This window comes from Choloepus didactylus (genome assembly GCF_015220235.1).
Source record: "Choloepus didactylus isolate mChoDid1 chromosome 23 unlocalized genomic scaffold, mChoDid1.pri SUPER_23_unloc1, whole genome shotgun sequence".
Lineage (NCBI taxonomy): Eukaryota > Metazoa > Chordata > Mammalia > Pilosa > Megalonychidae > Choloepus > Choloepus didactylus.
Window position 1 is genome coordinate 2,642,000 of NW_023637590.1, and position 26,074 is coordinate 2,668,073.

Here is a 26,074-nt window from a genome sequence, read left to right on the forward strand (position 1 = left end):
CAGAGCTTGCTCCAGCTGGGATGGCAGCTACGGAGTCTTTAAGGCCCACCGGGGGTCTGGTTCCCTAGGCCTCGGCCGGACCACCCACCATCTTTGCACCTGCCCACCCAGTCCGAGGGCCATTCACCATGGGCGGCTGCTTCTCCAAGCCCAAGCCAGGTGCTCCCTTCCCCTCCCTCCCTCCTCCCTCCTCTCTCTCTTCCCCCCCTCCCTCCCCCTCCTCCCTCCTCTCTCCCTATTCCCTCCTCCCTCCTCCTCTCTCCATTCCCCCTCCCTCCTCCCTCCCCCTCCTCCCTCCTCCCTCCTCCCTCCTCCCCCCCAGCACTGGGCAGCCTCTGAAGTAGGTCAGGCCTGAGCCAGAGCCGCTCGGAATGTTAATGCACAGCAGGAAGGGGTGGCTGTGGGCCTGGAGCTGATCTATCCCCCTCCCCACCCCCAGCGGGTCCCCCTCTTTATTTGGGGCCTTGGGTGCTGGTGGAGGGAGTAGCAGCTGCAACCTTCTTGGAAAGAGGAGGGCTGGGTTCTTAACCACTGCAGGGTGGGAGAGGGGGCTTTGTCCCCAGGCCCCTCAGGGGCTGTGTGACTCAGGGTACACGAGTTTCCTCTCTGGGCCTCAGTTTCCCTCCATATGAGCCGGGCCCTGACCGCTCTGACTTCTCAGGGCAGCCGTGAGGGTTTCTCTTCGGACCTGCTGTGTGACTTTGGGCTACTGCCTCGGGATCTCTGGGCCCATTTCCCCATTTGTATGGGAAGTCACCTCCCTGCCTGGTCCAGGAGGCTCCGGCCAGGGGAGGGGGGCGTCTCGGGGTGACACAGAAGGGCAGGTTGGGAGAGGCCTGTCTCGGGCCCTGCCTGCCCCCACCAGCCAGCTCCCCTTACCTGATACCCATCGGGCTCTGTTGCCTTGGAACAGATGAGCCCTTTCCTCATTTTTCTGGGTCTGAGGGAGAACCTGGCGGGGGGCAGGAGCAGGGCTACCCATGGGGGCCCAACCGGGAAATACTATCCCCCACTTCCTCACTGCTCACCCCAGGCCCAATCCCACTCTCTTCCCCATCTTCAAATGACCTCCGTTTTCCTGCTTTTATTCATCCCCCATGAGAAGTGGGCAGGAGGAGGCCAGCTGACCCTCCCCAGGCACCTGCAGGGCCAACGGGCAGGCAGGGGGCCCTGGACAGGTGTCACTTGTTGACACCATCTGCCACTTTTTTGAAGGGACCCCAAAAGGCTGCCTGCCTGGGACCCCTGACCCCAGAGCCCCCGCGATGGGTTTGGCCACACTCACCACCCGTGGGTCGTTCTAGGAACTTGGGCTCTTTTCTTTTGTTATTAGAGAAGCTGTAGGTTTACAGAAAAATCCTGCATAAAATACGGAGTTCCCATATCCCACCCTATTATTCTTTTAACACCTTGCTGTAGTGTCATGCATTTGTTCCAACAGATGAAAGAACATCATTATAATTGTACTATTAATTACAGTCCATGGTTTACTTTAGGATTCACTGAATGCATAAGTACAGTCCGATGTGTTGTTTTTCTAAATTTTTTCCAGTTACATATATGCAACCTAAAATTTTCCCTTTTAACCACATTCAAATATACAATGTGGTGCTGTTAATTACATCCAAAACATTGTGCTACCATCGCCACCATCCATTACCGAAACTTTCCCATCACCCCACACAGAAACGCTATACAATTTAAGCATTAACTCCCCATTCCTTACCCACACTTCAGCTTCTGCTAACCTGTTTTCTAGTTTCTGACTCTATGAATTTGCTTATTCTAATTATTTCCTATCAGTGAGATCGTACGATACTGTCCTTTTGTGTCTGGCTTATTTCACTCAATATGATGTCTTCAAGGTTCATCCATGTTGTCGCATGTATCAGAACATCATTCTTTTTTACGGCTGTATAATATTCCATCTTGTGGATTTGCCACATTTGTTTATCCATTCATCAATTGAAGGACACTTGGGTTGCTTCCACCTTTTGGCAATAGTAAATAAGGTCACTGTGAACATTGGTGTGCAAATATCTGTTTGAATCTCTGCTTTCAATTCCTTGAGGTATATACCTAGAAGTGGGATTGCCGATCATAACATAATTCTATACTTAGCTTTCTGAGAAACCACCCAACTGCCTTCTGCAGCAGCTGCACCATTTTACATCCCCACCAGCAATGCATGAGTGTTCCTATTTCTCCATGTCCTCTCCAACATGTTATTTTCTGTTTGTTTTTTTAATGGTAGACATTGTAATAAGTGTGGAGTGGTAGCTCATCTTGGTTTTGATTTGCATTTCCCTAGTGGCTAATGACACTGAGCATCTTTTCATGTATTTATTGGCCATTTGTGTATCTTCTTTGGAGAAGTGTCTATTCAAGTCTTTTTTCCATTTTTTAAATTGAGTTGTTTGTTTTTTAGTTGTTGAAGTATAGGAGTTCTTTATATATTCTGGATATTAAACCTTGTCACGTATATGGTTTCCAAGTATTTTCTCCCTTTCTGGAGGTTGTCTTTTTCCTATTATGATAAAGTCCTTTGATGTACAAAGTTTTAAATTTTGATGAAAGTCCCCTTTTCTATTTTTTCTTTTCTTTTTTGCCTGAGCTTTTGGTATAAAGTCTAAGAAACCACTGCCTAACACGAGGTCCTGAAGATGTTCCACTGTTTTCTTCTAGGAGTTTTATGGTTTTAGCTCTTATATTTAGGTCTTTGATCCATTCTGATTTCATTTTTGTATATGCTAAGAGGTAGGGGTCCATCTTCATTCTTTTGCATTCTCCCTGCTGAGCGGAATCATCAGTTAACTGGAGGTGTGAAGGCTTATGTCTGAAATTTCGATTTGATTCCACTTCTGCCCTTGTGCCAGCTCCATGCTGTTTTGATTTCCGTAGCTTTGTAATGAGTTTTAAAATCAGGAAGTGTGTGTCCTCCAACTTTGTTCCTTTTTTTAAGATGGTTTTGGCAGAATGTGGGCTCTTGAGCATAATCCATCCATCCCTGCCCCTTCCTGGCTGTGTGGCCTTGGGTAGGTGACTGCACCTCTCTGAGCCTCCGATCCCTCAGGTGTAAAATAGGGCCAATCGTTGTGCCCACCTGTGTGAGTGGGTGGGCTTAATTAACACAGGGCTTGGGGCATGGGAGCACCTGAAAAACATCATTATTCCCTCTTCTTGATGCCAGATCTCCCATCTGGAGCTGCGGGCAGGGGGCAAGAGCTCAGGCTGGAGGTACCCACACTGGACAGATTTGGGGTGAGGCTCAGGGAGTTTCAGGGAGTGAGAACAAGAACATACAGAGCAAAAGGGCTCAGCCAGGGTCAGGAAGGGCCACGGGGAGACCAGAGCAAGCAGCAGATCTTTGTGCCCATTCCCACTTTTTGCCCTGCTTGCTTTGATTTCATGGCTTGGTGCACATCAGCCCCGGGAGTTTGCCAAGTTCCCCACATGCACCCCAACCCCACCATGCCCCAGTGGCTCCATGTTCCGAATAGGAAGACTCCAGGCCTGTCCCCAGAATGAGGAGGAAGTGGGCCTCTTTTGGCATCTGGTCACCTGCCTAAAGGCTTTCCCTCTTTGCCGTGACTGCCAGGAGGCTCAGAGCGAACACCGATGAAACACAACTGCCCAACTCCATCCATTTGAGCGTCTACGTTGGGTTCACATGTATCATCTCCTTCAGCATTCCCTATTTCTGTCCTCCCCATTTTGTGATGGAGGTCTCCGGGGCCCAGAGGGGCTCAGGGCCCCAAGGTTGTTCTGGACTGCCATGCTGAGCACACAGAGCCTTCTAGAAGGAGGTGGAGGATGGAAACAGACCAGCTTGGCCGTTATCTGGACCCCCGCCAGGCTGTTCCTGTGAGCGCTCTCTCCACAGCTCACATAGCCTCGTGTCAGCTGAGTCGAAAGTGTTTTTCTTCTTAATTCTTCCGAAAACATTCTAACACTGTTATATAAAGTGTGGCAAACAGGGGGAGAAAATAACAAAACACAAAACTCCCCCCTGTAATCCCCCACCTGACGAGGCAGCCTCGGCATGGTGGGGTGCACGAGCTCCAAACCCTGCCTGGCTGGGATCACCGAGGCAACCCGTACCCTGCACCCCACCCCAGGGTGCCCTGAGGCCCGAGAACAAGGCTCAGGCCAGGCTGGGGGATTATCACAGCGTGAGACAAGGGACGGACGTCCAGATCCCCCGACAGCCAGCAGGAGGGAACCCCTGGGGTGCATCTGGTTGGATGGGGGGAAAGAGTGAGCCAAAGCCAAAAGGGACAGGGCCCTGGCTCAGGGAACCAGCCACCCAGGGGGAAGCCAAGAGGGGTGACTCAGCAGCCAGGCTTGAGATGGGGGACCAGGCCTGGGAGCTCCGGAACTGGGGAGCTGGGGGGGTCACCTCCTGCCCCCCACCCGCCTCCATCCCCACTGGGCACAACTTCTACTTCCCTCAGCTGGCCAGTATGCCATGAAACAGCAGAGCTGGAGGTCGGATTATCGCTGCGAAAAATTCTGTTTATTGTTCTCTTCTAATTAGAAAAATAGCCCAGGCACGTCGCAGGGAATTTGGAAAGTGCTGGAAAACATAAAGAGGAATAGGGCGAGCTCTGGCTGGCTCCTCCCCAGTGTAGACCCCCTCTGCCCTGTCCACATGCACCCCTCCCCTGGGGGGCAGGCTTCACCCCAAGGCCCCAGACCCCTACCCACGAAGACACGGAAAACCCCACCAGCGAGAGCTTCTCCAATTGGTGAGAATAGCTATTTTCAGCAGTCAAAATTATGTTGTGCAGGATTTTCTTTCTTTATTTCTTAATTTTGAAAAAAACTTCAAACCAAAGAATAGGACAAGGAGCCCTTGATTTCCCGTCACCCACGTCCAGTGACTGTGCACTGAGCTGCACCCAGTTGGGGACCCAGTTTGGCACACGAGTGACATCCTCAAAGGACCCTAAGCCATCCTTGTCCTTCGTCCACCGTGTCCTGAGCTCCTTAGAGTCAGAGGGAAGCTCAAGGCACCAGAGTTTTCTCCTCCACATGGTTGCCTAGAAAGAATCACAGGGTCAATGGAGCATTGCAAAAAATAATTCAGGGGCACCCAGAGTGCCCCCACTTCTTGCCTGTTCAACAGCTCTTTTCTTGGGGCTTTCTGGAGAGTTCCCCGGGCAGGGGGCGCCTCCCGGTACTGGCGCCCAGAGAAGCTGGTCCCTGCCCCAAGCGTGCGTGGGTGGGGACCCGCGCTGAGGACGATCAGGGGGTCACAGTGGCGCCGCTCACCGCGCCCGCCCCTGCCCACACAGTGGAACTCAAGATCGAGGTGGTGCTGCCCGAGAAGGAGCGGGCCAAGGAGGAGCTGTCGGCCGGCGGCAAGGGCAGCCCCCGCGCCTACCAGGGCAACGGCACGGCCCGCCACTTCCACGCCGAGGAGCGCCTGCCGGGCGCGCACCCCTACCCGGGCGCGCAGGACTGCGTGGAGGCCGCCGTGTGCCACGTCAAGGACCTGGAGAACGGCCAGTGGGTGCTGGGCCACGCGGGGGGCACAGGGAGGGCCCCCGATCAGCACCCCGGGGCCGTGCGCCCCAGCAGGCTGCCCCGGGGAGGAGGGGACCCCCCTGCACCCCTGTCCTTCCGTCCTGCCCTCTGATCGCAGCCCCTTCCCAGGATGCGGGAGGTGGAGCTGGGCTGGGGGAAGGTGCTGCTGGTGAAGGACAACGGGGAGTTCCACGCCCTGGGCCACAAGTGCCCCCACTACGGCGCGCCCCTGGTGAAAGGTGAGCGCAGAGCTGCCCAGGCGCAGCGCGCGTGCGCGGGGGGACGGGGCGGGGCCTCCCAGAAAGGGGCGTGGCCGCTGCCCAACCCCGCCCATCCCAAGGGGGGGTCCCTGGGCCCCCAACCTGCTCGCGCCCCAGCCTGGCTCCTCCCTGGGCCTCAGGGTCCCCAGCCATGAACGGGGGTCTCCTGGGTTGCAGGAGAGAGTCGTGGGGCGGGAGGGAGCCTCTGCCCGCGCCCCCAGCCTCACCCGCCTCTCCCAGGGGTGCTCTCCCGAGGCAGGGTGCGCTGCCCCTGGCACGGCGCCTGCTTCAACGTCAGCACCGGGGACCTGGAGGACTTCCCCGGCCTGGACAGTCTGCACAAGTTCCAGGTGGGACAAGGCAGGGCGTGGGGAGGGGGCCTTGGGGAGCACCCCAAAAGCCCGCCCCTGAGCCACGCAGCCCTTGCAGGTGAAGATAGAGAAGGAGAAGGTGTACGTGCGAGCCAGCAAGCAGGTGAGGGGGTGGCTCATGGGTCAGGTCAAAAAGGAGGGGCAGGGAGGGCCCCTGGGCTCGGGGGTCACCAGCCCTTGCAAAGGCCCTGGGGCTGAGGAGGGCCTGGTGCGAGGACTGGAGAGCGGGGCGAGGGGCGAGGGGCTGTGGGTGGGCACCCAGCCCCCCTGGGCTGATAGCAGGGAGAAGGGTGCTGCCCCCAGCTCCCGGGTACCCCCTCATCCTGCCATTGCCAGGCCCTGCAGCTGCAGCGAAGAACCAAGGTGATGGCCAAGTGTATCTCCCCCAGCGTCGGCCACAGCGGCAGCACCAACGTGCTCATCGTCGGCGCAGGTGGGTGGTGGGGTCCTGAGGGGTGGGGGTGGGGGTGCGAGAGGGGGTCCCTGGCCCACAGCCCCCTCCCCTCAGGGGCAGCCGGCCTGGTGTGTGCGGAGACGCTGAGGCAGGAGGGCTTCTCGGACAGGATCGTCCTGTGCACCCTGGACCGACACCTCCCCTACGACCGGCCCAAGCTCAGCAAGGTGGGGACGGGGTGCAGGGGTGCCTGGGGCCCAGGCAGGGGGCAGCTAGGGCCGGGCCGAGACCCGCATCCCTCAGAGCCCCGCTCATCGCCCCTTGGGAGCCCAGCTGGAGCCATCTGTAGTGGGTCCAGAAAGATCTGGGGTTTCAGCCACCCCCCCATGCCACCCGGGGCCCCATGTCCCCTGCTGTGAAATGGAATGACGGCCACCCAGCCACATCTCGAGCCACCTGCCTCCTGCAGTCGCTGGACACCCAGCCCGAGCATCTGATCCTGAGACCCAAGGAGTTCTTTCGGGCCTACGGCATCGAGGTGCTCACCGAGGCCCAGGTAATGTGCCCAGAAGTGGGGGACCCCCGAGACCCTGGGCAGGGCTAGTGGGAAATGGGGACGGTGCGAGGCTGTGTTGACCCCTGGCGTTGGGCTGGATGGATTTTGCAGGTGATCACGGTGGACGTGAAAAACAAGAAGGTCGTGTTCAAAGATGGATTCAAGCTGGAGTATAGCAAACTGCTGCTGGCGCCAGGGAGCAGGTGGGAGGGGAGGTGCCCCCCCATTGCCCGCCTCGGGGACCCCGGCCAGGCCCCGGGGAGCCCCTCGCTGACCTCGGTCCCGTCCCAGCCCCAAGACCCTGAGCTGTAAAGGCCAAGAGGTGGAGAATGTGTTCAGCATCAGGACGCCGGAGGACGCCAACCGCGTGGTGCGACTGGCTCGGGGACGCAACGCCGTGGTGGTGGGAGCCGGCTTCCTGGGTGAGCAGCCGGGGCACATCGTGGCCAGTCCCGGGGTGCCGGTAGTAGCCTGCGGTCCCCCCACTTCTCCACCTTCCCCCATCCCCAGGAATGGAGGTGGCCTCCTATCTGACCGAGAAGGCCCACTCGGTGTCCGTGGTGGAGGTAGAAGAGACCCCCTTCCGGAAGTTTTTGGGGGAGCGCGTGGGGCGTGTCCTCATGAAGGTAAGCCCCATCCAGCTCGTGGCCTCTTAGAACCCCCCGGAAAGACCCCCCGCTGCCCGGCCCCATGCCCAGCTGCCCACCCGCCCCGGCAGATGTTCGAGAACAACCGGGTGAAGTTCTACATGCAGACGGAGGTGTCGGAGCTGCGGGCGCAAGAGGGGAAGGTGGGTGCTTGCACCCCCTTTCCTGCGCCCTGGGTGGGGGGCTGGGGCCACCTGCTCAGCCACCCACCCCCCACAGCTCAAGGAGGTCATGCTGAAAAGCAGCAAGATGATCCGCGCTGACGTCTGCGTGGTGGGCATCGGTGAGTGCGGCCGGCTCACTGGGTCCCCCCACAGTGCCCGCGTCCCGGCGACCCTCCTGGTGACCGCTGCCCACTCACGTCCTGTCCTGCCAGGCGCGGTCCCCGCCACCAGCTTCCTGAGGCAGAGTGGCATCTGTCTGGACTCCCGGGGCTTCATCCCCGTCAACAAGGTGAGGCCGGGTGGGGCCGACGGGTGCTGGGCTCTGCCCGTGGGTGGTGGCGGGGCCAGACCAGGGCCCCCCATCCCTGTCTCCCCCGCCACGAAGCCCTGGGCTGTCTCCCCACAGATGATGCAGACTAACGTCCCCGGCGTGTTCGCAGCCGGTGACGCCGTCACCTTCCCCCTGGCCTGTAGAAACAACCGGAAAGTGAACATCCCCCACTGGCAAATGGCCCACGCACAGGGTACGGCCGGCCCCGTGAAAGGGGAGCGGGTGGGAGGCGGACACGGACCACCTCTGGGTCACCCCACATTGGGCAGACTCACCCCATCCCGGTTTTCCTTCCACCAGCCTCTGGTTTTGTTCCCAAGGATACATATCCTGCAGAATTCCTCTAAACTTCCCTGAGGGGAAGGCGAAGGGGATTTAGGGGGACACGGGCTAGCTCCCCACTCAGTGCCTGCAGGTTCTCCGTCTCTCTTGGACCACTCAACTGGCTCTAGGAATTCAGCTGCCTCATGCAGGTTCCCGGGGGGCACCTGTCGTGCCCTCTGGGAAACAGCTTTGTGTCCCCCACACAAGCCCCCCAAGCATCACCTCCCTTGTGCACCTGCTCTGGGCCCCTAAGATGAAAGTGCCAGCAAGTTAGCTGTCTCACTGCCTCTTGGGGAGGACCCCAAGACTCCCCTGCAGCCCTCCCCACCACAGGACAGGGGCTCCACCCTGCACCCACCTCCCCTTCCCTCTGCCTTCCCTTCTTCTGAGTATCGGCTGCCGGAACCCCACTCCTGGTACCAGTTTCCGTGCAAGGTCTACAGTGGCTGCTGGGTTGTAAGAACCAAAGGCTGCTCCTCACCCCACTGCTGGGGCTCAGGGGGGCCTCCTAGGACCTGGGAGTCATCTCCAGCTCCCTGTTCAAGCCTGAGGTGGCCGATTGGTGGGGTGCACAGCCGAAAGGGCCCCGCAGCCCCCCAGCCCCAAGGCACTTCAATTCAGGTTCTCCAGAGAAGGACTCCAATGGGCCACCTTTGAGCCAGGTGTCCCCTCTGCACCAGTCAGCTGCCACAGGGGGAGAGGAGAACTGTGGGGGGCTGGGGGCCCCCCAGCACTCAGGGCAGGCCGCGGGGAGGGGAAGGGGGGCTCTCATGGGCCTGGAAACCCCCAGGGCGTGTGGCGGCCCAGAACATGCTGGCGCAGGAGGCGGAGATCAGTACCGTCCCCTACCTCTGGACCTCCATGTTCGGAAAGAGCCTGCGCTATGCAGGTGACCGAGGGGCTGGGGCTGGGGTGCGCCTGTGGGTGAGGAGGGGGCGGGGCTTGGAGGGCTGGGGCGGGGCCTGGAAACCCTAAGAGTTCTGGGCTGGGCTGAGGAGTTAGCAGAGTGTAGGGGTGGGGCTTAGGGTCTAGGGGCGGGGCTGTGTGAACCCTGGGGGCGGAGCCATGACAGGACTAGGAACTGCCCCTAGGAAGGTGCTAGGGGCGTGACAGAGAGGGGCGTGGTCTAAGCGGGGGCGTGGCCCTGACCATGAGAAGCCCCGCCCCTCGACCCCACAGGCTATGGCGAAGGCTTCGACGACGTCATCATCCAAGGGGATCTGGAGGAGCTGAAATTCGTGGCTTTTTACACCAAGTGAGCGCACGAGCTGCAGCTGGGGCTGGGTCGGGAAGGGGGTCCCCACGGAGGCAAGGCCAGGAGGTGTGGGCCCAACACACCATCTTCAGTGCAGCTCTCTGGGGCGGGTGTGGACACCCCACTTGTGCAGTTGAGGAACCTCACAACAGGTACAGAGTGGTGTCCTGCCAAGAAGGAGGCCTAAAGCCTCCGTGGGGGTCCCAGGGGGCCTGAGAAGCAGGAGGGCTAATGTTCGGGCCATCCCCCTCCCTGGGCCCCCCAGTGGACCAGGGAACAGCCCTCAGGCCAGACTCCCCCTCCCCCTGCAGAGGCGACGAGGTCATTGCCGTGGCCAGCATGAACTATGACCCCATCGTGTCCAAGGTGGCCGAGGTGCTGGCCTCGGGCCGAACCATCCGGAAGCGGGAGGTGGAGTGAGTGTGGGCGTGCAGGAACTTGGGGCGGGGAGGACGGGGGACCTAAGCTGGGGCTGCCCCTCCCAGCTCCCAGGCCTCGGGGAAGGATGGGGCCGTGGGGCGAGGTGGGGTGTAGCTGTGGTTTGGGAACCCGATGGGAAATGTGCTCATGGGGGACAGCTGGAAAAGGGGGCTGTGTCCCAGGGCAGGGCCAGGGGGCCAGGCAGACTCTGGGTTTGGGGGGCACTGGACACCAGCCACTAACCCCCACCCCAGCATGGTGCAGATTGCAATCACCCTGCGGGCTCAACCTGCCTTCAGAAGGGCCCCCCAGGACTGAAGAGGGGCCACAGGGTGGGCATGGGGGTTACAGGGGTGTAAGGCCTGAGGCTGGAAACGAGGACCAAGATGGCGCATGACAAAATGACATTCCCTTTTCCTGGCTTTCTCTCTCCTTTGGCCTTCGTGAAGGCTGTTTGCACTGCACAACAAGTACGTTTGTCCTTCTTTGTCCTTCCTATAGAGGGTTCTGGGCCTTGCCCACTTCAGCCCAGATCAGCCACCCACCAATCTACCCCTTCTGCCCAAGTACCCGTCCCTGCTGGGCACCAGGCCCGACATGGAGCAGACCCCAGGCTGCCCTCCACGGCCAGCTGCTCATGGTGCCCAGAGCGGGGGACCCTGCCCTTTTCCTGCTCTGACCCCTCTCCCCCTCATTCCTGCAGGACTGGTGACATGTCCTGGCTCACAGGGAAGGGGTCGTGAGCTCGCCTGCAGCAGCCCTGGGCAGGAGGGCTGGGGCACCGGGGACAGGAGCCACGTCCTGGGGGAAGGTGCCAACCTCCAATTTCCCAGATTCCCCAGGACCAAACCTGGACCCTCCCAGGGCTTGCCTTCTGCTGTCTGGTTCTCCTTCAGCTCCAGAAGACACCTACCCTGGCAGGCTCGGCTGCCATAGACGGCTGGCACCGGAAGTGGCACCGGCCCTGCCTCTTCTCCGCCTGTCGGGACTGGACCCCTTTGGGACCCTTTGACACCCTTTGACACCTTAGATACTATCTTAAAATTAAAACACACACATTTGCAGATCTGTGTGACTCCCAGTGTGATGGGCACAATCGTGGGGGACAAGCAGACCTGGCCCTCCACAGGAGAGCAAGGTACACCCCCAAATTTCTCAGTGCCACCCCAAATAAGTTTGGCTTAGTGGGGAGCCCGGAGGAGGTAGGAATTGATTCTGCCCATGGGCTCAGGGAAGGCTTCTCCCAGGAGCGACTGTGGATCTGGAGTTTGAAGGAAGGACAAGCCAGGCAGAGAGGGGTGCAGAGGCCTTGAGACAGGAAATGCTTCTTCAGAGGCAGACTCATGCCTGGCAGTTTTGGGGGGCCCTTGACCACTTAGGGCTGCAGGAACTGGGTCCTGGGACACACCCCATTTTCTGGGGCTTTGCTCCTAGACGGCGGCGGAGGAATGAGAATCCAGGGCCCTGCCCTTTTCGCTGCTCCATGCTGCCTCCCAGAAAACAAGAGGGGAGACCCGGGGGGCAGGGGCCAAGGGGCGCCAACCGGAAGGGGCCGCTGCGAGGCCGGAACCCTCCATCCGGGATTCCGGGAGCGGCGGACGATTAGAAGCGGGGCACACCGGAAATGCGGCCCTGCAGCGGCCGGGGGCCTGGCGGGCGCCGGGGAAGTGCAGTCACACAGAGCAGGGGACGGGACTCCGCGTTCACTAGAAAAGGGGTCCCGGGCGCCCACACTTCGCCGGAAACGGCTCCCGGAAGACGCTCGCTGGGAAGGCCTGGCCCCCAGGCCACCGCTAGGCCTGCCGGGAAGTGCGGGCGCGCCGTCGCGGCGCTGACCGGAAGTGGCGCGCCGTTGGGCGCAGGGCCCGCTGGGAAATGTAGTCCCTTCGGGTGGCCCGGGGCGGTGGCCGCTCGTCCCGCGGAGCCGGGATGGCTGGGCCCGGCGGCTCGGGGGGCCCGATCGGGGCCGGGGCCCTGGGCGGCGGCGCGCGGTCCAAGGTGGCCCCGAGCGTGGACTTTGATCACAGCTGCTCCGACAGCGTCGAGTACCTGACGCTCAACTTCGGGCCCTTCGAGACGGTGCATCGCTGGCGGCGCCTCCCGCCCTGCGACGAGTTCGTGGGCGCCCGGTGCGGCCGCGCTCGGGGGTCCGGGGGGCGCAGGGCCGAGGCCTGGGCGTGGTGTCCTGGGGCGGGAGCTGGTCATTTGGGGGGTGGGGGGTGGAAGGGGGGTGTCCGGGGTGGGGAGGGGGCGCCGAGGGGGGAGGGACCCTCCTCGAAGTGGTGTTTGGGGGTCCGGGCTGGGGTCCGGGGGGCTCTGGGGAGATCCAGAGGGTCCCTGGCAGAGCCCTTTGGGGGTGCTGGTGGGATTTAGGGTCCTCGGTAGGTGTGGGAAGTTGAGAGGTGTTATCTCACTTTTGCAAGCTGCTGGCTTAGTCTCATCCCCTGAGTGCCCCCCAAGAGGGTCCCAGCCTCACGGCCCCCCATCTTTTCCTCCTTGCAGGCGCAGCAAGCATACGGTGGTGGCTTATAAGGACGCCATCTATGTGTTTGGTGGAGACAACGGGTGAGTCTGAGCATCTGCGTGTCTGGACCTGCGAGGGGGCTGCACGGGGGTCAGGGCTGAGGTTCTGCAGCTCCACACCTGTCCCGTCCTGTCCTTCCAGCGCCCTAAGGCTCAGCGTCCCCATCTGAGGGCCCCCCTCCTGGGTCATGGTGGAAATAAAATGAGATCCTGCCCACGAGGCCCTCAGCAGAGCATCTGCTAGGGATACACCCCCAAAACCCAGAAATATCTCTCTGGTTCCCTGCGAGTGGACACAGCTTCGAAAGAACACCTTCCCCTTTGCTGTTGTCCCCGCCAGGTAGTTTTCCCTTCCCGTCCTCCTTCTGGGACTCACCCACAGGTGTGTGTTGCAGCCGATCCCAGCCAAGGGAATCCTTGGTTTTTGTAGCCGCTGCCTGCTACAGTTTCTGCAGGAGCTGGGCCTCTGCCGAGGAACGAGCTGCCTTAGTGTGTGCCGGGCCACATCATGATCCGGGTTGGGGGTATGCAGGAAGCAGGCCTGTTCTGGGCAAGGGGAGTGGGGTTCCAATCTGGTTAGGGAGATCTTTCTGGAAGGGACAATGACCTGAAAAATAAGGTGGGAGGCAGGCAGAGGAGTCAGGTGTATCCCAGGCAGGGGGATCAGCATGGGTGAAAGCCTGGAGGTGAAAGAACATGGTACAGCGAGGCCTGGTGACCCACCCGGGGCCTCCCTCCTCCATTCATTCATTCATTCATTCATTCATTGTGCTCAGGAAAGCCCAGGGCCACCAGAGCCCTGGAAAAGGCTCGGTGCCTGCCAGATGTGGGGCCCAAGCTTGGTCTCGGCTCAAATTAGAGCCTTGTGGCTTTGGGCTCAGGCAGGTGGCGTGACCAGATGGGTGTGCTTTGGCTTCTTCCCCTGAATTTGGGGAGGCCATTTGGCCAAGCACAGAAGGCAGAGTGTTTGCACATGGCTGATCGTGCCCGTCAGTCCTGCCCCCCCCCGTCAGCCCTGGGGCCGGTGGGGTAGGCAGACGGAGTCCATGGCCTGGGCTCCTGGCTTCCAGACTCTCTCTCCCCACCGAGCAGCGAGAGGGATCCATTTAAAAATGCAAGTTGGAGCATGTCCCTCCTCAGCTCATGACCCCACCTTACTGTCCAGCCTCCCTTTGAGCAAAAGCCGCAGTCTTCGTGGCTGTCCCTGAGAGCCGGCACTCATGCCTCTCTCACATTGTCCCCTCACCGCGCTGGGGCTGCACCGGCTGCCTTGCCGGGTTTCGATTGTGCCAAGCGCTCTCCTGTCTGAGGCTCTAGCACTGGCTGTTCCCTCTGCCCAGAATGCCCTTCCCCCAAGATGGCCGCCGGGCCCACCCTGTCCCCCGTTCCCTGCCCTCCTCTGTGCGCCTCGGGAGCAAGGCCTTCCCTGATCACCTGCGTGAATGGGCAGCCGTGCCCGCCCCCACCCCCAGCAGGCCCTGTATCCTGTAGCATTTGTGCGACAATAGTGTAGCAACGAGCAGAAACATGCTTGCTATAATGTGACATTCAGAAACAGGATACAAATTTGTCTTCCGCTGAAGTTGCAACTTTGTAAGGGCTGACTGGGGTACACAGATAAAAGGGAACCCAGTCCCAGCACCTGGCTGCCAAGCTGCTGACCTGACCTCCTTTCTGGCTGTGGGGCCTCAGGCCCGGCCCCAGACTCAGTTTCCCCCCATGGAACGTGGGAGTGGAGGACCCTCTCTGAGGGGAAGAGTGCCCCCACGCTGGGTGGGTGCAGGGGTTCTTGGCTCCTGGGGGCCTTACCCTTCTCCTGTAACATAATGAGGTGAGGCAGTGACCGGTGGATCTGTCATCTGCTTTATCATATCTTTGGCCTGTCTGTCTCATTGGTTTGGTTTCTTTGTTGCCATTCTTTGTTTTTAAGCTCTTCTCGTCATAACATATATACGATGTAGTTTCCCATGTGAGCCACTTTCTTTTAGTGTGCTTTGTTTTATTTTTTTCATATGTATTTTTTATCGTAGAATATAACATATATACATAAAAGTTTGTACTTTCCAAGTGCAATTTAACAAGTAGTTAGCAAATTTCAAAGAATATTATGGGTCACAGTTCCACAGTTTCAGTTATTTCCTTATTATGAAATATAATATATATACAGAAAGGTAATATCTTTCAAAGTATGACTTAACAAGTAGATATATAGGAAATTTCCAAAATGATTGTGAGTTATAGTCCCCTCGTTTCAGTTCTTTCCTTGCTGTGAAATACGACATAGATGCAAAAAAGTATAGCTTTCAAATTACAATTTAACAAGTGGCTATCGAACAAATTTCAAAGGATGTTATGGGTTACAGTTGCACCATTTCAGTTCTTTCCATCTAGCTATTCTGATACCCTAGCAACTGAGAAAAAGCAAATTACATCAAGATCCAGTGTTCCTAATCCTTTGTTAATCCCATCCTGTCTGTTGCTGTGAGCCACGTCCAAGCTTACAGTCCAGTGGCATCGATGACTGGACTGATGAAGCCCAGCATCAGGCTTCTGTCACCACCTTCTGTGACTGCAACTTTTCCGTCACCCCAAAAGATGCTGTGCCCATCAAGCAACAACTCCCCATTCCCCGGGTCCCATCCCTGACCCCTGGCATCCTGGGTTCTGATTTCTGACTCTGCACTTGCATATGTGAATCATCTCCTAGGCGAGAGGTCACTCACTTCTGTCCTTTTGGGTCTGTCCTTTGGGTCTGGCTTATCTGTCTGGGTTGTGGCACATATCAGATGTCACGTTGCTTTTACAATAAAGAGGGAAGCAAAGGGGGGGGTCTCAGCCCCCTGAGATGTGGGCAAGGGGCTACATTGCGGTGGTGCAGCCCCCCAGCAGTTTCCTGCCCCCCGAGTCAGCTTGGGGTTGCCAGCACCAGCTGGGGGGCCTCTGTTGTAGGCGATCAGCTGGTGGCCCGGCCCTGGTCAGCTCCTGAAGGGGCTGGTGACCCCACCCCAGCCCTTCTCCCTCCCCCACCCGCAGTGCCCATCTCTGGCTCTCTGGGGGTCAACGCCCCGCAGGGACCCCCGGGCTGACACGCTCCGCCTGGCTGTCTTGCAGAAAGACCATGCTCAATGACCTGCTGCGTTTTGACGTGAAAGACTGCTCCTGGTGCAGGTGGGTGACTGGCACCCCAGGGCCCCCCGACTTCCTCACAACCGGCTCCCGCAGGCCAGGAGAAGAGCTCACGAGAGGCACCAAGGAGGAGAGGCCGTGCCCGGGCCACCCTTAGGATTTCCCCCAATTTCCTGGGTTTCCTTCCCACTCCAAGGCTGTGACTGAGAAGTTGGAGCCAGTGGTGGATTCCCAAGTTCTGCCCCAGGACGGCCCTTCTGTCCCCAGGCTGGTGTCCAGGTCCCGGGGCTGCCGTGGGGGTCATCATGGGGACTGCTGGCTGGGGGCGTCCTTCCGGTGTTGGCCCCATGCTGCTGGGGGTCACCCAGGGGCTGGCAGCCATGGCCCCCTCTCCCACCCCAGGGGACCCTGGCCTCCCTCCCTCACACCCCCTCCCAGCTCTGGCCTTGGGCAAGACACCTGCCCTCTCTGAGCTCTGGTTATTTGTGTCCATCTGCTCCAGTCCAGCCCCTATCCTGGTGCAGCTCACATGACAGGGAGACATGGACCCCAGAATTAGGAGGGAAAGGCCTTCTTCCCCACAAGTAGCCCAAACCCACGGGACCCCCCACGAGGGGGCAGGAGCTCCGCCCACAGCCCCCCTGGGTCCCCAGCAGCCCTCTGGGGTGGGGTCTCCCTGTCCCCCTTGACCACGGAGGACGTCAAGGCTCAGGACGTCGAGTAACTGGCCCAGGACCCATGGTGGCCGCGTGGCCAGACTGGGACCCACGTCCTGCCCGCGTGGCGGTGCCACTCCACCCTCCCACCCTCTGTCCAGAAAACACGAGTGGCACCGGGCTCGGCCTCAGAGGTTTCTGAGCCGTTTCTCTCACACTCGCTTTTTAAAACACAGCCAATAGTTACGTGTCCATTTTAACAATGGCTTTGAAGACTTTCCAATTCTTTACTGAGCTGTTTCGGTGTAAGGCTCTGAAAAGGAGCAGCCCCGGGAGAGCAGCGTAAATGGGCTTTTAATGTAACAAATAAAATGCACGAGCCACCTATGCAGCAGAATACCATGCAGCCGCCGAAAAGGCGGGCATGGAAGATTCTAGAATTACAGGAAGACTCAGCCACATCCTATGGTTTAGGTAAAAAAACCGATGACAAAATCTGCACCATATGATTCCATTAAAAAAAAAAGTTCTGAGGTATAAATACATACAGGAAAGTATGGCGGAAACACCCCGAGGCGCTCACAGTGGTTTTCTGGCAATGGGGTGGCACCTGAGATTCAGTGCTTGATTCTCATTGTTTTTTTCTTAAGGGTGATTACTTATGAAATACAAAAAAAAAAAGGAAGCGCAGGGGTTGCAGGGGTTTCCTTGTGTGGGCTGGACACCCTGCTGGCGCCCCCCGACACTCCCCACCCGTGTCCACGCAGGGCCTTCACCACCGGCACCCCGCCAGCCCCCCGCTACCACCACTCGGCCGTCGTCTATGCGAGCAGCATGTTTGTCTTTGGTAAGCGGAAAGAGCCTCTGCCCCCTGGGTGCCGGGACATCTCCGGGCCCGAGACCCCCCTGCACCCCACCAGGCCTCGGCAGCTATCCGGGCTGTGCCTCTCTACACCGGCACCCCCTCTCTCTGTCCCCAATTTGGCTTTGTCTGCCCAGATCCTGGGCACTCTGGGAAGCTGCCCATGAGCTTCCCGGGCTGGGTTGGCACCGCATCTCATGCCTGTCCCTTCCCGTCCTGCTCCGTCTGCGTTGCCAGGGCAGGGAACGGTGTCCTCCCCTCTCCGTGGCCCCAGAATGCGGCCCCGAGGCAGGCAGGCGGCAGGGGTGCCCCAGATCTGAGGAAGGAGCCCCAGGATGCTTTTTAAACGGGCACAGTCTGCCCTCACTTCCCGGCATTTGACAACCTCGAAACTGCCCTTCGCGTGTGCCAGTTTCTCTCTCTTTCCGCAGGGGGCTACACGGGGGACATTTATTCCAACTCGAACTTGAAGAATAAAAACGACCTCTTCGAGTACAAGTTTGCCACCGGCCAGTGGACGGAGTGGAAAATTGAAGGGCGGTGAGGGAATCTGCCGGGCCTTGGGGGCTGTGACGGTTTCGGCCCCGTGACCTGTGACCTGCCCCTGGTGGCATCACAGATGGGGGGTCCGAGCCTGGAGCAGCCTGGGGTCGCCCGGCAGGGACTTGGGAACCTGGGGCTCGATGGTCCCAGCCGGGAGCTGTCCCCGGCCCCCTCCCCGGCTCTGACAGTCGCCCCTCGTCCCCTCTCTCACACGCCAGGCTGCCCGTCGCCAGGTCCGCCCACGGCGCCACCGTGTACAGCGACAAGCTGTGGATCTTTGCCGGCTATGACGGCAATGCCAGGTAAGTGGTGCCTCCCCCCAGTGTGCATCCCGCTTTGCACGGCACCCCCCAAAGTGCACTGAGGTGCAGAGCCAGCCTTCCCCGTCCTGGAGGGCTGGGTGTCGTCGGAGCTGGGGTGACGGGTGTCCAGGGCCCGTTGGACAGCCGGGTTGAGGCCACTCAAGCCCAGAGTGGGGAGGGGGACGGGATGGGTGGCCTCGGGCCCTGGGCCCTTGCCCGGGTCACAGGCATTTTGCTTTTTATTCTAGAAAATTGGCTTTGCTGTATTTTTTGCCCGGGCTGTGCTTTTGCCCCAAACTTCAGTGTTACAGGGAAAACGCCTCGGGGTCCAGGGTGGGTGCTGGTGTCCTGTGGGCGTCCCCTGCTGTCCTCTCCTGGCCCTGGGGCCTGGCCGGGGAGCCCGTGGCCCTGCACGAGGCCACGGGGCAGGGGGCAAGGAGTCAGCCTCTGTGGCCAGGGCCTTGCCACGATGTCACACGGCCACCCCGTCACCTGAAGCTCCCACATCCCGGCCGCTGTCCACGGGGACGGGCTCTGGCCGGGGAGTCCTGGGTGGCTGGGCCCACCCTGCCCGCCAGGCCCACCTGGAGGGTCCAACCACCCCTGATCTAACGCAGGTTGAACGACATGTGGACGATCGGCCTCCAGGATCGGGAGCTCACGTGCTGGGAGGAGGTGAGGGTGCAGGGGACGGGTGGGGACGGGAGGTGGCCTTCTCCCCTCGCCCAAGTCCTGCCTCGCTCTGCTTCGCCCTGCCTGGCCCCCGCACCACCGAGGCCAGCGTCCATGTACAAGTCTACTCGAGGCTCGGTGTTCCTGGTGGGAAGGAGATCACCCACGTGGGGTGACGTGATTTGGGCGTTATCCATCTTTAAGTGGACGCCGGTGAGGGCCACGTGCTTTGTCGTGTCCTGGCCGCCCTCCAGAGTTTCCGGCAAGCACCCTGTCCAGTTGCTCCTCTGTCCCTCCCTGAGCCCTTCCTTTCCCCCAAAGCGATGACTTCAGCTCGAGCTGTTCGAAACTGGGCAAGAAGGGGCTTGGAGGGGAAGCCATGCCTCACGCTCTAAGCTGTTCTGCACCACTGAATCCGGGAACCCCCATGCACGGAAGTTTCTAGAAGGAAGTCGTTTGTGCTCAGCCGTCTGAGCATCTGAAGGTGCACGCCGGGGTCCCGGGAGGCCCGGGCTGAGCTGTCCCCCGACCCCAGGTGGCCCAGAGCGGTGAGATCCCGCCGTCCTGCTGTAACTTCCCCGTGGCTGTGTGCCGGGACAAGATGTTTGTGTTCTCGGGCCAGAGCGGAGCCAAGATCACCAACAGCCTCTTCCAGTTTGAATTCAAGGACAAGACGTGAGCACACCCAGAGCTTGGGCCCCGGGCGGACATGGGTGGGTGACCGGCCTCTGGAGAGGCCTTTGCCGCCAGCCCCCTGTGCCCGCGCCTGGCCATCGCATCCAGGGCTTCTCTTACGTGGGGCACATTGCCGTGGTGGAACGGGGCTGCCAAAGACATGAACTGGGGCCCAAGGCCACCAGCCTGCAGCCCAGCCGTGCCGTGCCCTCTTTTTCTGAGCGTGAGGGGCTCCCCCACCCCGTGAGCGACTCGGTCAAGGCCAAGCCCCTCTAGGTGCCGTGGGTCTCACATGCTAGGACAAGGCCAGCGGGGTCTGCAGGCCCTGGGAGCTTTTGGCCCTTGCTGCCCGCCCTCCACTGGTCACCCCAGCTCCTGGGTGATGGGGACAGGGGCTCTGGATGTGGCACCGGCCGTGCCTCGGCTCCAGGGGTGGGTGGAGTAGATAGAACAAGGAGCTTCAGTGACAGGCCAGAGAGGCCCGGGCGGGGGCTGTGGAGGGGCCCTGGAGGTCAGGGTGTCATCCTGGGCAGAGGGAACCCCCTGGCCAGCCACCTGGCTCCCCACTCCTGACAGTGACCGGGGCTGGGAGCAGAGCCACGCGGCACTCGGGACGGGGTGCTCTGTTTGGGGGCAGCCCCAACTGCTTTGTTCCCCCATGCCCTGCATGGAGAACCCCGTGTTCTCGCTGCCCGGTACCCCACCCCAGGCCTGCCTGGAGGGGGAGCTGCCCGCGGGGCCCTGCCCTGCTCCATTTGCTTCCTTTGTCTCTTAAAAACCAGCTTTCCTCATCGTGGCCGCCCCTCTCCGGGGAGAAGTTGGCCGCTTTGACTATATTCTAGAAGTCCTTGGCTCACTGTGGCTTTATTTCCTTTTCTTCAGACAAATCCCACCAGGTCTCTCACCCCTTCCAGCCCCCCAGGGCCTCCTCCCACGGGACCCCCCCTGTGAGGTTTCGGCTGTGTGGCTGCAGGCTCCCACCCCAGGCCCTGGACCCCACCTGGCCAGGGTGGCTGCTGGGCGGGGAGGGGGCCGGGCAGGTGGGAGCCACCCCGGGGGTGGGCTACAGGTGGAGCCAGCAGCCACCTGCCCCCTCCAGCCCTTCCGGCAGCCCCCACCCGGCGTCCTGCCTGCTGCCCTTTGCTTCCAGGGGACAAGCATGCTATCGCCACTTTAGGCTGTGGGTTCCACTTTGGTGGCGTGGGGCTACACCGAGCCCCATCTCCCTCGGGAGCAGGACGCAGGCAGCTGGAGGGGCTCAGCTCTGAGAGCCCCCGGCCCCATCCCAGGCCACAGGGAGCTGGGACTTAGGGGCAGGCAGCTCCTCCCTACGTGTGGCCTGGGTGACTCGGCATCGGCCGTTGAGTCACGCCGTTGAGCTCCAGCACCCACCGGGCACCGGGCTCGGCTGGCCGGGACGTGGCAGGTTCTCCGGCCGACTCAGCAAGAGGGGCGGGCGCCGGGGGCCCCTGGAAGCCTCGGACTTGAGGCAGGGGCCCGGGAGGTGGGGTCCACGAGCCCCTGGGACGGGACCCCTCGGTGCCCGTATCAGCAGCAGGGCGGGGGGCTCAGCGTCCCGCACCCCCAGGTGGACCCGCATCCCCACCGAGCACCTGCTCCGAGGCTCCCCGCCGCCCCCGCAGCGGCGCTACGGCCACACCATGGTGGCCTTCGACCGTCACCTCTACGTGTTCGGGGGCGCGGCCGACAACACGCTGCCCAACGAGCTGCACTGCTACGACGTCGACTTCCAGACCTGGGAGGTCGTCCAGCCCTGCGCCGACGGCGAGGTGAGCCGGGACCCCCCGGACCGGGGCCGGCGTGGGGTGGGGGCCCCTGACCCAGCAGCCAGACCCTGCGGGGCCTTCCCGGCTCCCCCATCCCGGCTTTGCCCTCCTCAGCCTACAGCCCTCGGCCTGTCCCCGCTTCCGAGTCTCCCAGCGCCTGCCCCCCGGCCCCCTGCACCTCACGCTGCACCCCGTCACCCTCCACCCCGTCACCCTCCACCCCATTACCCTCCACCCCGTCACCCTCCACAGGTTGGCGGAGCCGAGATGCCAGAGAGAGTGTCAGCTTCCGAGGAGACTCCTGCCCTGGCGCCCGAGGAGCGTGGCGGCTTCAAGAAATCCCGTGACGTGTTTGGCCTGGACTTTGGCACCACGGCGGCCAAGCAGCCCGTCCAGCCGGCTTCCGAGGTGAGGGCAGGGGGCTCCGCTTCGGGGCTCCGCTTAGGGGCTCCCACCACCCCGGAAGGTGCTTCTGCTGTCAGCCCTGCTCACGGATGGGGAGACCGAGGCCCCACGTGTGTGCTCCGTGTCACCCGGCACAGAAGGAGCAGGGCCGGAGCTGAGTGCGGCTGGATCTCCGAGCCCAGGTCCCAAGCCTGTGTCCACGGTGCTCCGGCCCCTGCTGCCGGCTCTGCACCGGCCTGAGCACCTGCTGTGCCCCGTTCTGTGCGGCACCCCCTTCTCCCTGCACCCAGAGGCCCTTCTCCCTGGGGACCCTGCTCCCGGCCAGCGTCAGGCCCCCGACAGCACAACCCACCTCACCGCCGTCCCCCCAGCTGCCCAGCGGGAGGCTGTTCCACGCAGCCGCTGTCATCTCGGACGCCATGTACATCTTCGGGGGCACCGTGGACAACAACATCCGCAGTGGGGAGATGTACAGGTTCCAGGTGGGGCTCGGGGCCTGCCGGGCACGTCCTCAGGTGATGAGAAACCGAGGCCCAGCGGTTGGCGGGAGCTGGTTCAAAGGCACCTGGGGCAGAGGCTGGGGCTGGGGTGGGCCCAGGGCAGGCAGGTGGACGGGTGAGGTCACTTGGGGATCCCCGGGGTCCCCTCGCGGCTGAGCGGGCCGCCCCGCTGTCTCCCGCCAGTTCTCCTGCTACCCCAAGTGCACGCTGCATGAGGACTACGGGCGGCTGTGGGAGAGCCGCCAGTTCTGCGACGTGGAGTTCTTGCTGGGCGAGGTAGGTGCCCTCCCCGGGATGGGGCCCCCGCTGGCCGGGTCCCAGCCCCCCGCACCCAGGGGCCTCGCGTTCTCTGCCGCAGAAGGAGGAGTGTGTCCAGGGCCACGTGGCCATTGTCACCGCGCGGTGCCCCTGGCTGCGCAGGAAGGTCACGCAGGCCCGGGAGCGGCTGGCCCAGGTGACGTCAAGCCCCCCATTGCATCCCAGTTCTCCGCCTTGGGGGTGGGGGCTGCTGCGTCCATCAGGGAAGTCCCCGAACCCCCTTTTTCTGTTTCTCCAGAAGCTGGAGGAGGAGGCGGCCCCGGCTCCCAAGGAGGGGGCTGTGGCCCGGCCACCCCTGCTGCGTGTGTCCATCCGCGAGGCCGAGGCGCGGCCCTTCGAGGTTCTCATGCAGTTCCTGTACACCGACAAGATCCGGTACCCCCGGAAAGGTGCGCCGGGCGCGGGGGGCCCCAAGCGGGCGGGTGGGGGTCCCGGGGCGGGCGCCCGGCTCAGGGGGCTCTCGGCGCAGGCCACGTGGAGGACGTGCTGCTCGTCATGGACGTGTACAAGCTGGCGCTGAGCTTCCAGCTGTGCCGCCTGGAGCAGCTGTGCCGCCGGTACATCGAGGCCTCGGTGGACCTGCAGAGCGTGCTGACCGTCTGCGAGAGCGCCGCCCGCCTGCAGCTGGGCCAGCTCAAGGTGCGCGGGGGTCCTGGGGCCGCCCCCCGCGAGGGCGAGTGCACGGGGGCCGCTGTGCCCACCCTCACCCTCACGCCCGTCCATCCGTCCGTCCGCCCGGCGCAGGAGCACTGCCTGAACTTCGTGGTGAAGGAGTCGCACTTCAACCAGGTGATCATGATGAAGGAGTTTGAGCGCCTGTCGTCCCCGCTCATCGTGGAGATCGTGCGGCGGAAGCAGCAGCCGCCCCCTCGCGCCCCCTCGGAGCAGCCCGTGGACATCGGTGGGGACCCGGGGGCCGGGGGCCGTGGGACGGGGCGGGCGCCAGCGAGCGGGTCCGATGGGGTCGCCACGGCCCACACAGGCCCCGGAGGGAGGACGGGCAGCCCCTGGGCAGCCCCCACCGGACGGGCAGGGGGCCAGGAGGTGCCCGCTCAGCCCCCGCCACGACCCCCAGGCACGTCCCTGATCCAGGACATGAAGGTGTACCTGGAGGGCGCGGGCACCGAGTTCTGTGACATCACGCTGCTGCTGGACGGGCAGCCGCGGCCGGCCCACAAGGCCATCCTGGCCGCCCGCTCCAGGTGGGTGAGGGCCGCGGGTGGGGGGTGGGGGAGGCCCGGCCCCCGCTGCTCTGCCCGGCGACGCCACTCCCTCCGCCTGCAGCTACTTCGAGGCCATGTTCCGCTCCTTCATGCCCGAGGACGGGCAGGTGAACATCTCCATCGGGGAGATGGTGCCCAGCAAGCAGGCCTTCGAGTCGATGCTGCGCTACATCTACTACGGCGAGGTCAACATGCCACCCGAGGACTCGCTGCATCCTCGGGGCTCCCCCGGGCGCCACCCCGCTCTGGGGGAGGCAGGGAGGGGGTCACTGCTGGGAGGGCACCCTGGGGTCTCAGCCCTCACAATCGGCCCCAAACGCTCCCACACACGGGCGTGTTTCTTTTCCTGGGAGTCTTGACTGGGGCCTTGGACTCGCTCATTTGTCGAGAATGCCCTTGGAGAGCAGGATGGCATGGCTGGGCCTGGGTTTGGGGTCCCTGGCTGCACCCCGACTCCCAGGCTGGGGCTCCTGGCCCTGAGCAAGCAGGAGGCGGCAGCCGTGGGTGCCCCTGGTGTTCTCTGCCCCTGGTGGGCGTGGGGGGCGGGCAGGTGGGCTTTCCCTGGAGGCAGCTCCTTAACCAGCCCCCAGCTACCTGTTTGCGGCCCCCTACTACTACGGCTTCTACAGCAACCGGCTGCAAGCTTACTGCAAGCAGAACCTGGAGATGAACGTGACGGTGCAGAACGTGCTGCAGGTGGCGTCTCAGGCCACGGGCACCGGGGTGGGGGGTCGGGTGGGGCCGGGCCTCATGGAGCCCGTCTGCCCGTCGTCATTCCAGATCCTGGAGGCGGCCGACAAGACGCAGGCCCTGGACATGAAGCGGCACTGCCTGCACATCATCGTGCACCAGTTCACCAAGGTCAGCGGGCCCCGCGGCCCCCGGCTCCTGCAGGGCTCACCCCCTGCTGTGGAATCTGGCCGTCGTCTCCTGGGGTTGTGGGCCCTTGGGGATAAGCCCAGAGAGCCGCCTGTCCTTGGCTGCTTGGCGCCAGCCCTGGCGCTCTGTCCGTCCGTCCGGTCCGTTCCATCCCGCTCCGGCCCTCGGGCTGCCTCTGCAGGTCTCCAAGCTGCCCACGCTGCGGTCGCTGAGCCAGCAGCTGCTGCTGGACATCATAGACTCGCTGGCCTCACACATCTCCGACAAGCAGTGCGCGGAGCTGGGCGCCGACATTTGAGGGTCCCCGTTGCGCTCTGCCCACGTGTGGGGGATGCCCCACACCTGCCCCTGCCAGCCACCATGTCTCCGCAGCTATACTTGGCCTGGCAGGGCGGGGGACTCCTGCGGGCAGAGGGGCAGCCCTGGCATCTCGGAGGGAGCAGAGGGGACAAGGCGGGGTCCCGTGCCTCGATCGCTGCTGAGGAAGGAGGCACTGGGTGTCGCTGGGAGCCAAGGGGGAGCTGGGTCTGGCACCCAGCACCTCCTGGTCTCAGTATGGGAGTGTCAGGGCCTGGTGGGAAGAGGGGGTCCCAGCCCAGCTGTGGGGGGAGGTGAGCCCCCCCATCACAGCGGGAGCCTGGCCGTGGTTCTGGGAGGCTGCCACTGTACCCGCTCAGCCTTCCGGGGGCATCTGTAATGGCCGGACTGGGTCCTACTCAAGATGAATTTTGGGGTGCAATGTGCCCCGTGGGTCCGGCCCCAGAGGGGCTGCGGGGTCCCGGCCTGCTCTGCTCTGCTGGGCAGTGTGCTCAGCCCCAGGAGCCGTCCGTGGAGGTGCCCACTGGGCCCGTCTGTCCCTCCCTATTTATTTCTGTCACAGACAAGCCTGCATTAAAGGCACGACAGCGCTACCTAGCAAGGCCTTGCTCTCGTCCGTCTGAGCCTGTGGGGTCTGGACCCCCACCCCGGGGGCCCCCCGCAGCAAGCAGCCCCCTGCCCGATGTGGGGTTCCACAGTCCTGGGGCAGTCCTCCTGGCACCCCTGCACTCGCACAGTTGGCCCCTGCAGAAGGGGAGCTGTGTCCTCCGTGGACGGGCTCTACAGCCGTCCCTGCTCCCCCACAGAAGGCCCTGTGTGAGCCCCCCTTTCTGTGGAAGGCACAGTCCTGACCCCTTTTTGGAGGAACCCCAGGCAAGGCAGAGATCACCCTGAGCGGGGATGACCTGCTCTCTCTTTGGGGTTTTTGGAACTCGTTTCCTTTCTCATGTTGTGCTCCACACAGATGGGGCGCTGACCCCAGCTGCAGCCCCAGGTGGCTGTGGTGGGTGACGAGAGCCCCGGGTGCCAGGCGG

At 62.0% G+C, this 26,074-nt stretch overlaps 1 protein-coding gene across 4 annotated transcripts; it reads left to right on the forward strand.

Annotated features, from left to right (window-relative positions):
- Window positions 1-25,637, forward strand: LOC119524810 (leucine-zipper-like transcriptional regulator 1). Of its 4 annotated transcripts, XM_037823445.1 has the most exons (38): window positions 1-159; window positions 5,298-5,511; window positions 5,659-5,768; window positions 6,030-6,139; window positions 6,219-6,263; window positions 6,497-6,593; window positions 6,669-6,781; window positions 7,024-7,110; window positions 7,222-7,313; window positions 7,402-7,532; window positions 7,621-7,736; window positions 7,829-7,900; window positions 7,977-8,040; window positions 8,134-8,210; window positions 8,328-8,445; window positions 9,367-9,465; window positions 9,756-9,831; window positions 10,143-10,247; window positions 12,754-12,816; window positions 15,886-15,942; window positions 17,324-17,403; window positions 17,850-17,958; window positions 18,180-18,263; window positions 18,881-18,938; window positions 19,471-19,610; window positions 21,199-21,400; window positions 21,650-21,805; window positions 22,174-22,284; window positions 22,486-22,578; window positions 22,661-22,756; window positions 22,859-23,009; window positions 23,090-23,259; window positions 23,365-23,521; window positions 23,696-23,822; window positions 23,905-24,054; window positions 24,434-24,539; window positions 24,624-24,704; window positions 24,904-25,637. In XM_037823445.1, the coding sequence occupies exons 1-38, from the start codon at window positions 129-131 to the stop codon at window positions 25,018-25,020; spliced, it is 4,065 nt and encodes a 1,354-aa protein (XP_037679373.1). In that variant the 5' UTR covers window positions 1-128; the 3' UTR covers window positions 25,021-25,637. The 4 variants fall into 4 exon arrangements, with proteins under 4 accessions (XP_037679373.1, XP_037679372.1, XP_037679371.1 ...); XM_037823442.1 differs by lacking the exons at window positions 1-159; window positions 5,298-5,511; window positions 5,659-5,768; ... (13 more) ...; window positions 9,756-9,831; window positions 10,143-10,247 and adding an exon at window positions 12,125-12,380; XM_037823444.1 differs by lacking the exons at window positions 12,754-12,816; window positions 15,886-15,942; window positions 17,324-17,403; ... (15 more) ...; window positions 24,624-24,704; window positions 24,904-25,637 and adding an exon at window positions 10,955-11,317.
- The last annotated feature ends 437 nt before the right edge of the window (window positions 25,638-26,074 follow it).

Excerpts from the sequence above, each read along its gene's own strand:
- LOC119524810 (XM_037823445.1), top strand. The coding sequence starts at position 129 with ATGGGCGGCTGCTTCTCCAAGCCCAAGCCAG. Across the intron at positions 8,041-8,133 it reads CGTCTGCGTGGTGGGCATCG|GCGCGGTCCCCGCCACCAGC; the intron begins GTGAGTGCGGCC and ends CTGTCCTGCCAG. Across the intron at positions 17,404-17,849 it reads GAGCAGCATGTTTGTCTTTG|GGGGCTACACGGGGGACATT; the intron begins GTAAGCGGAAAG and ends CTCTTTCCGCAG.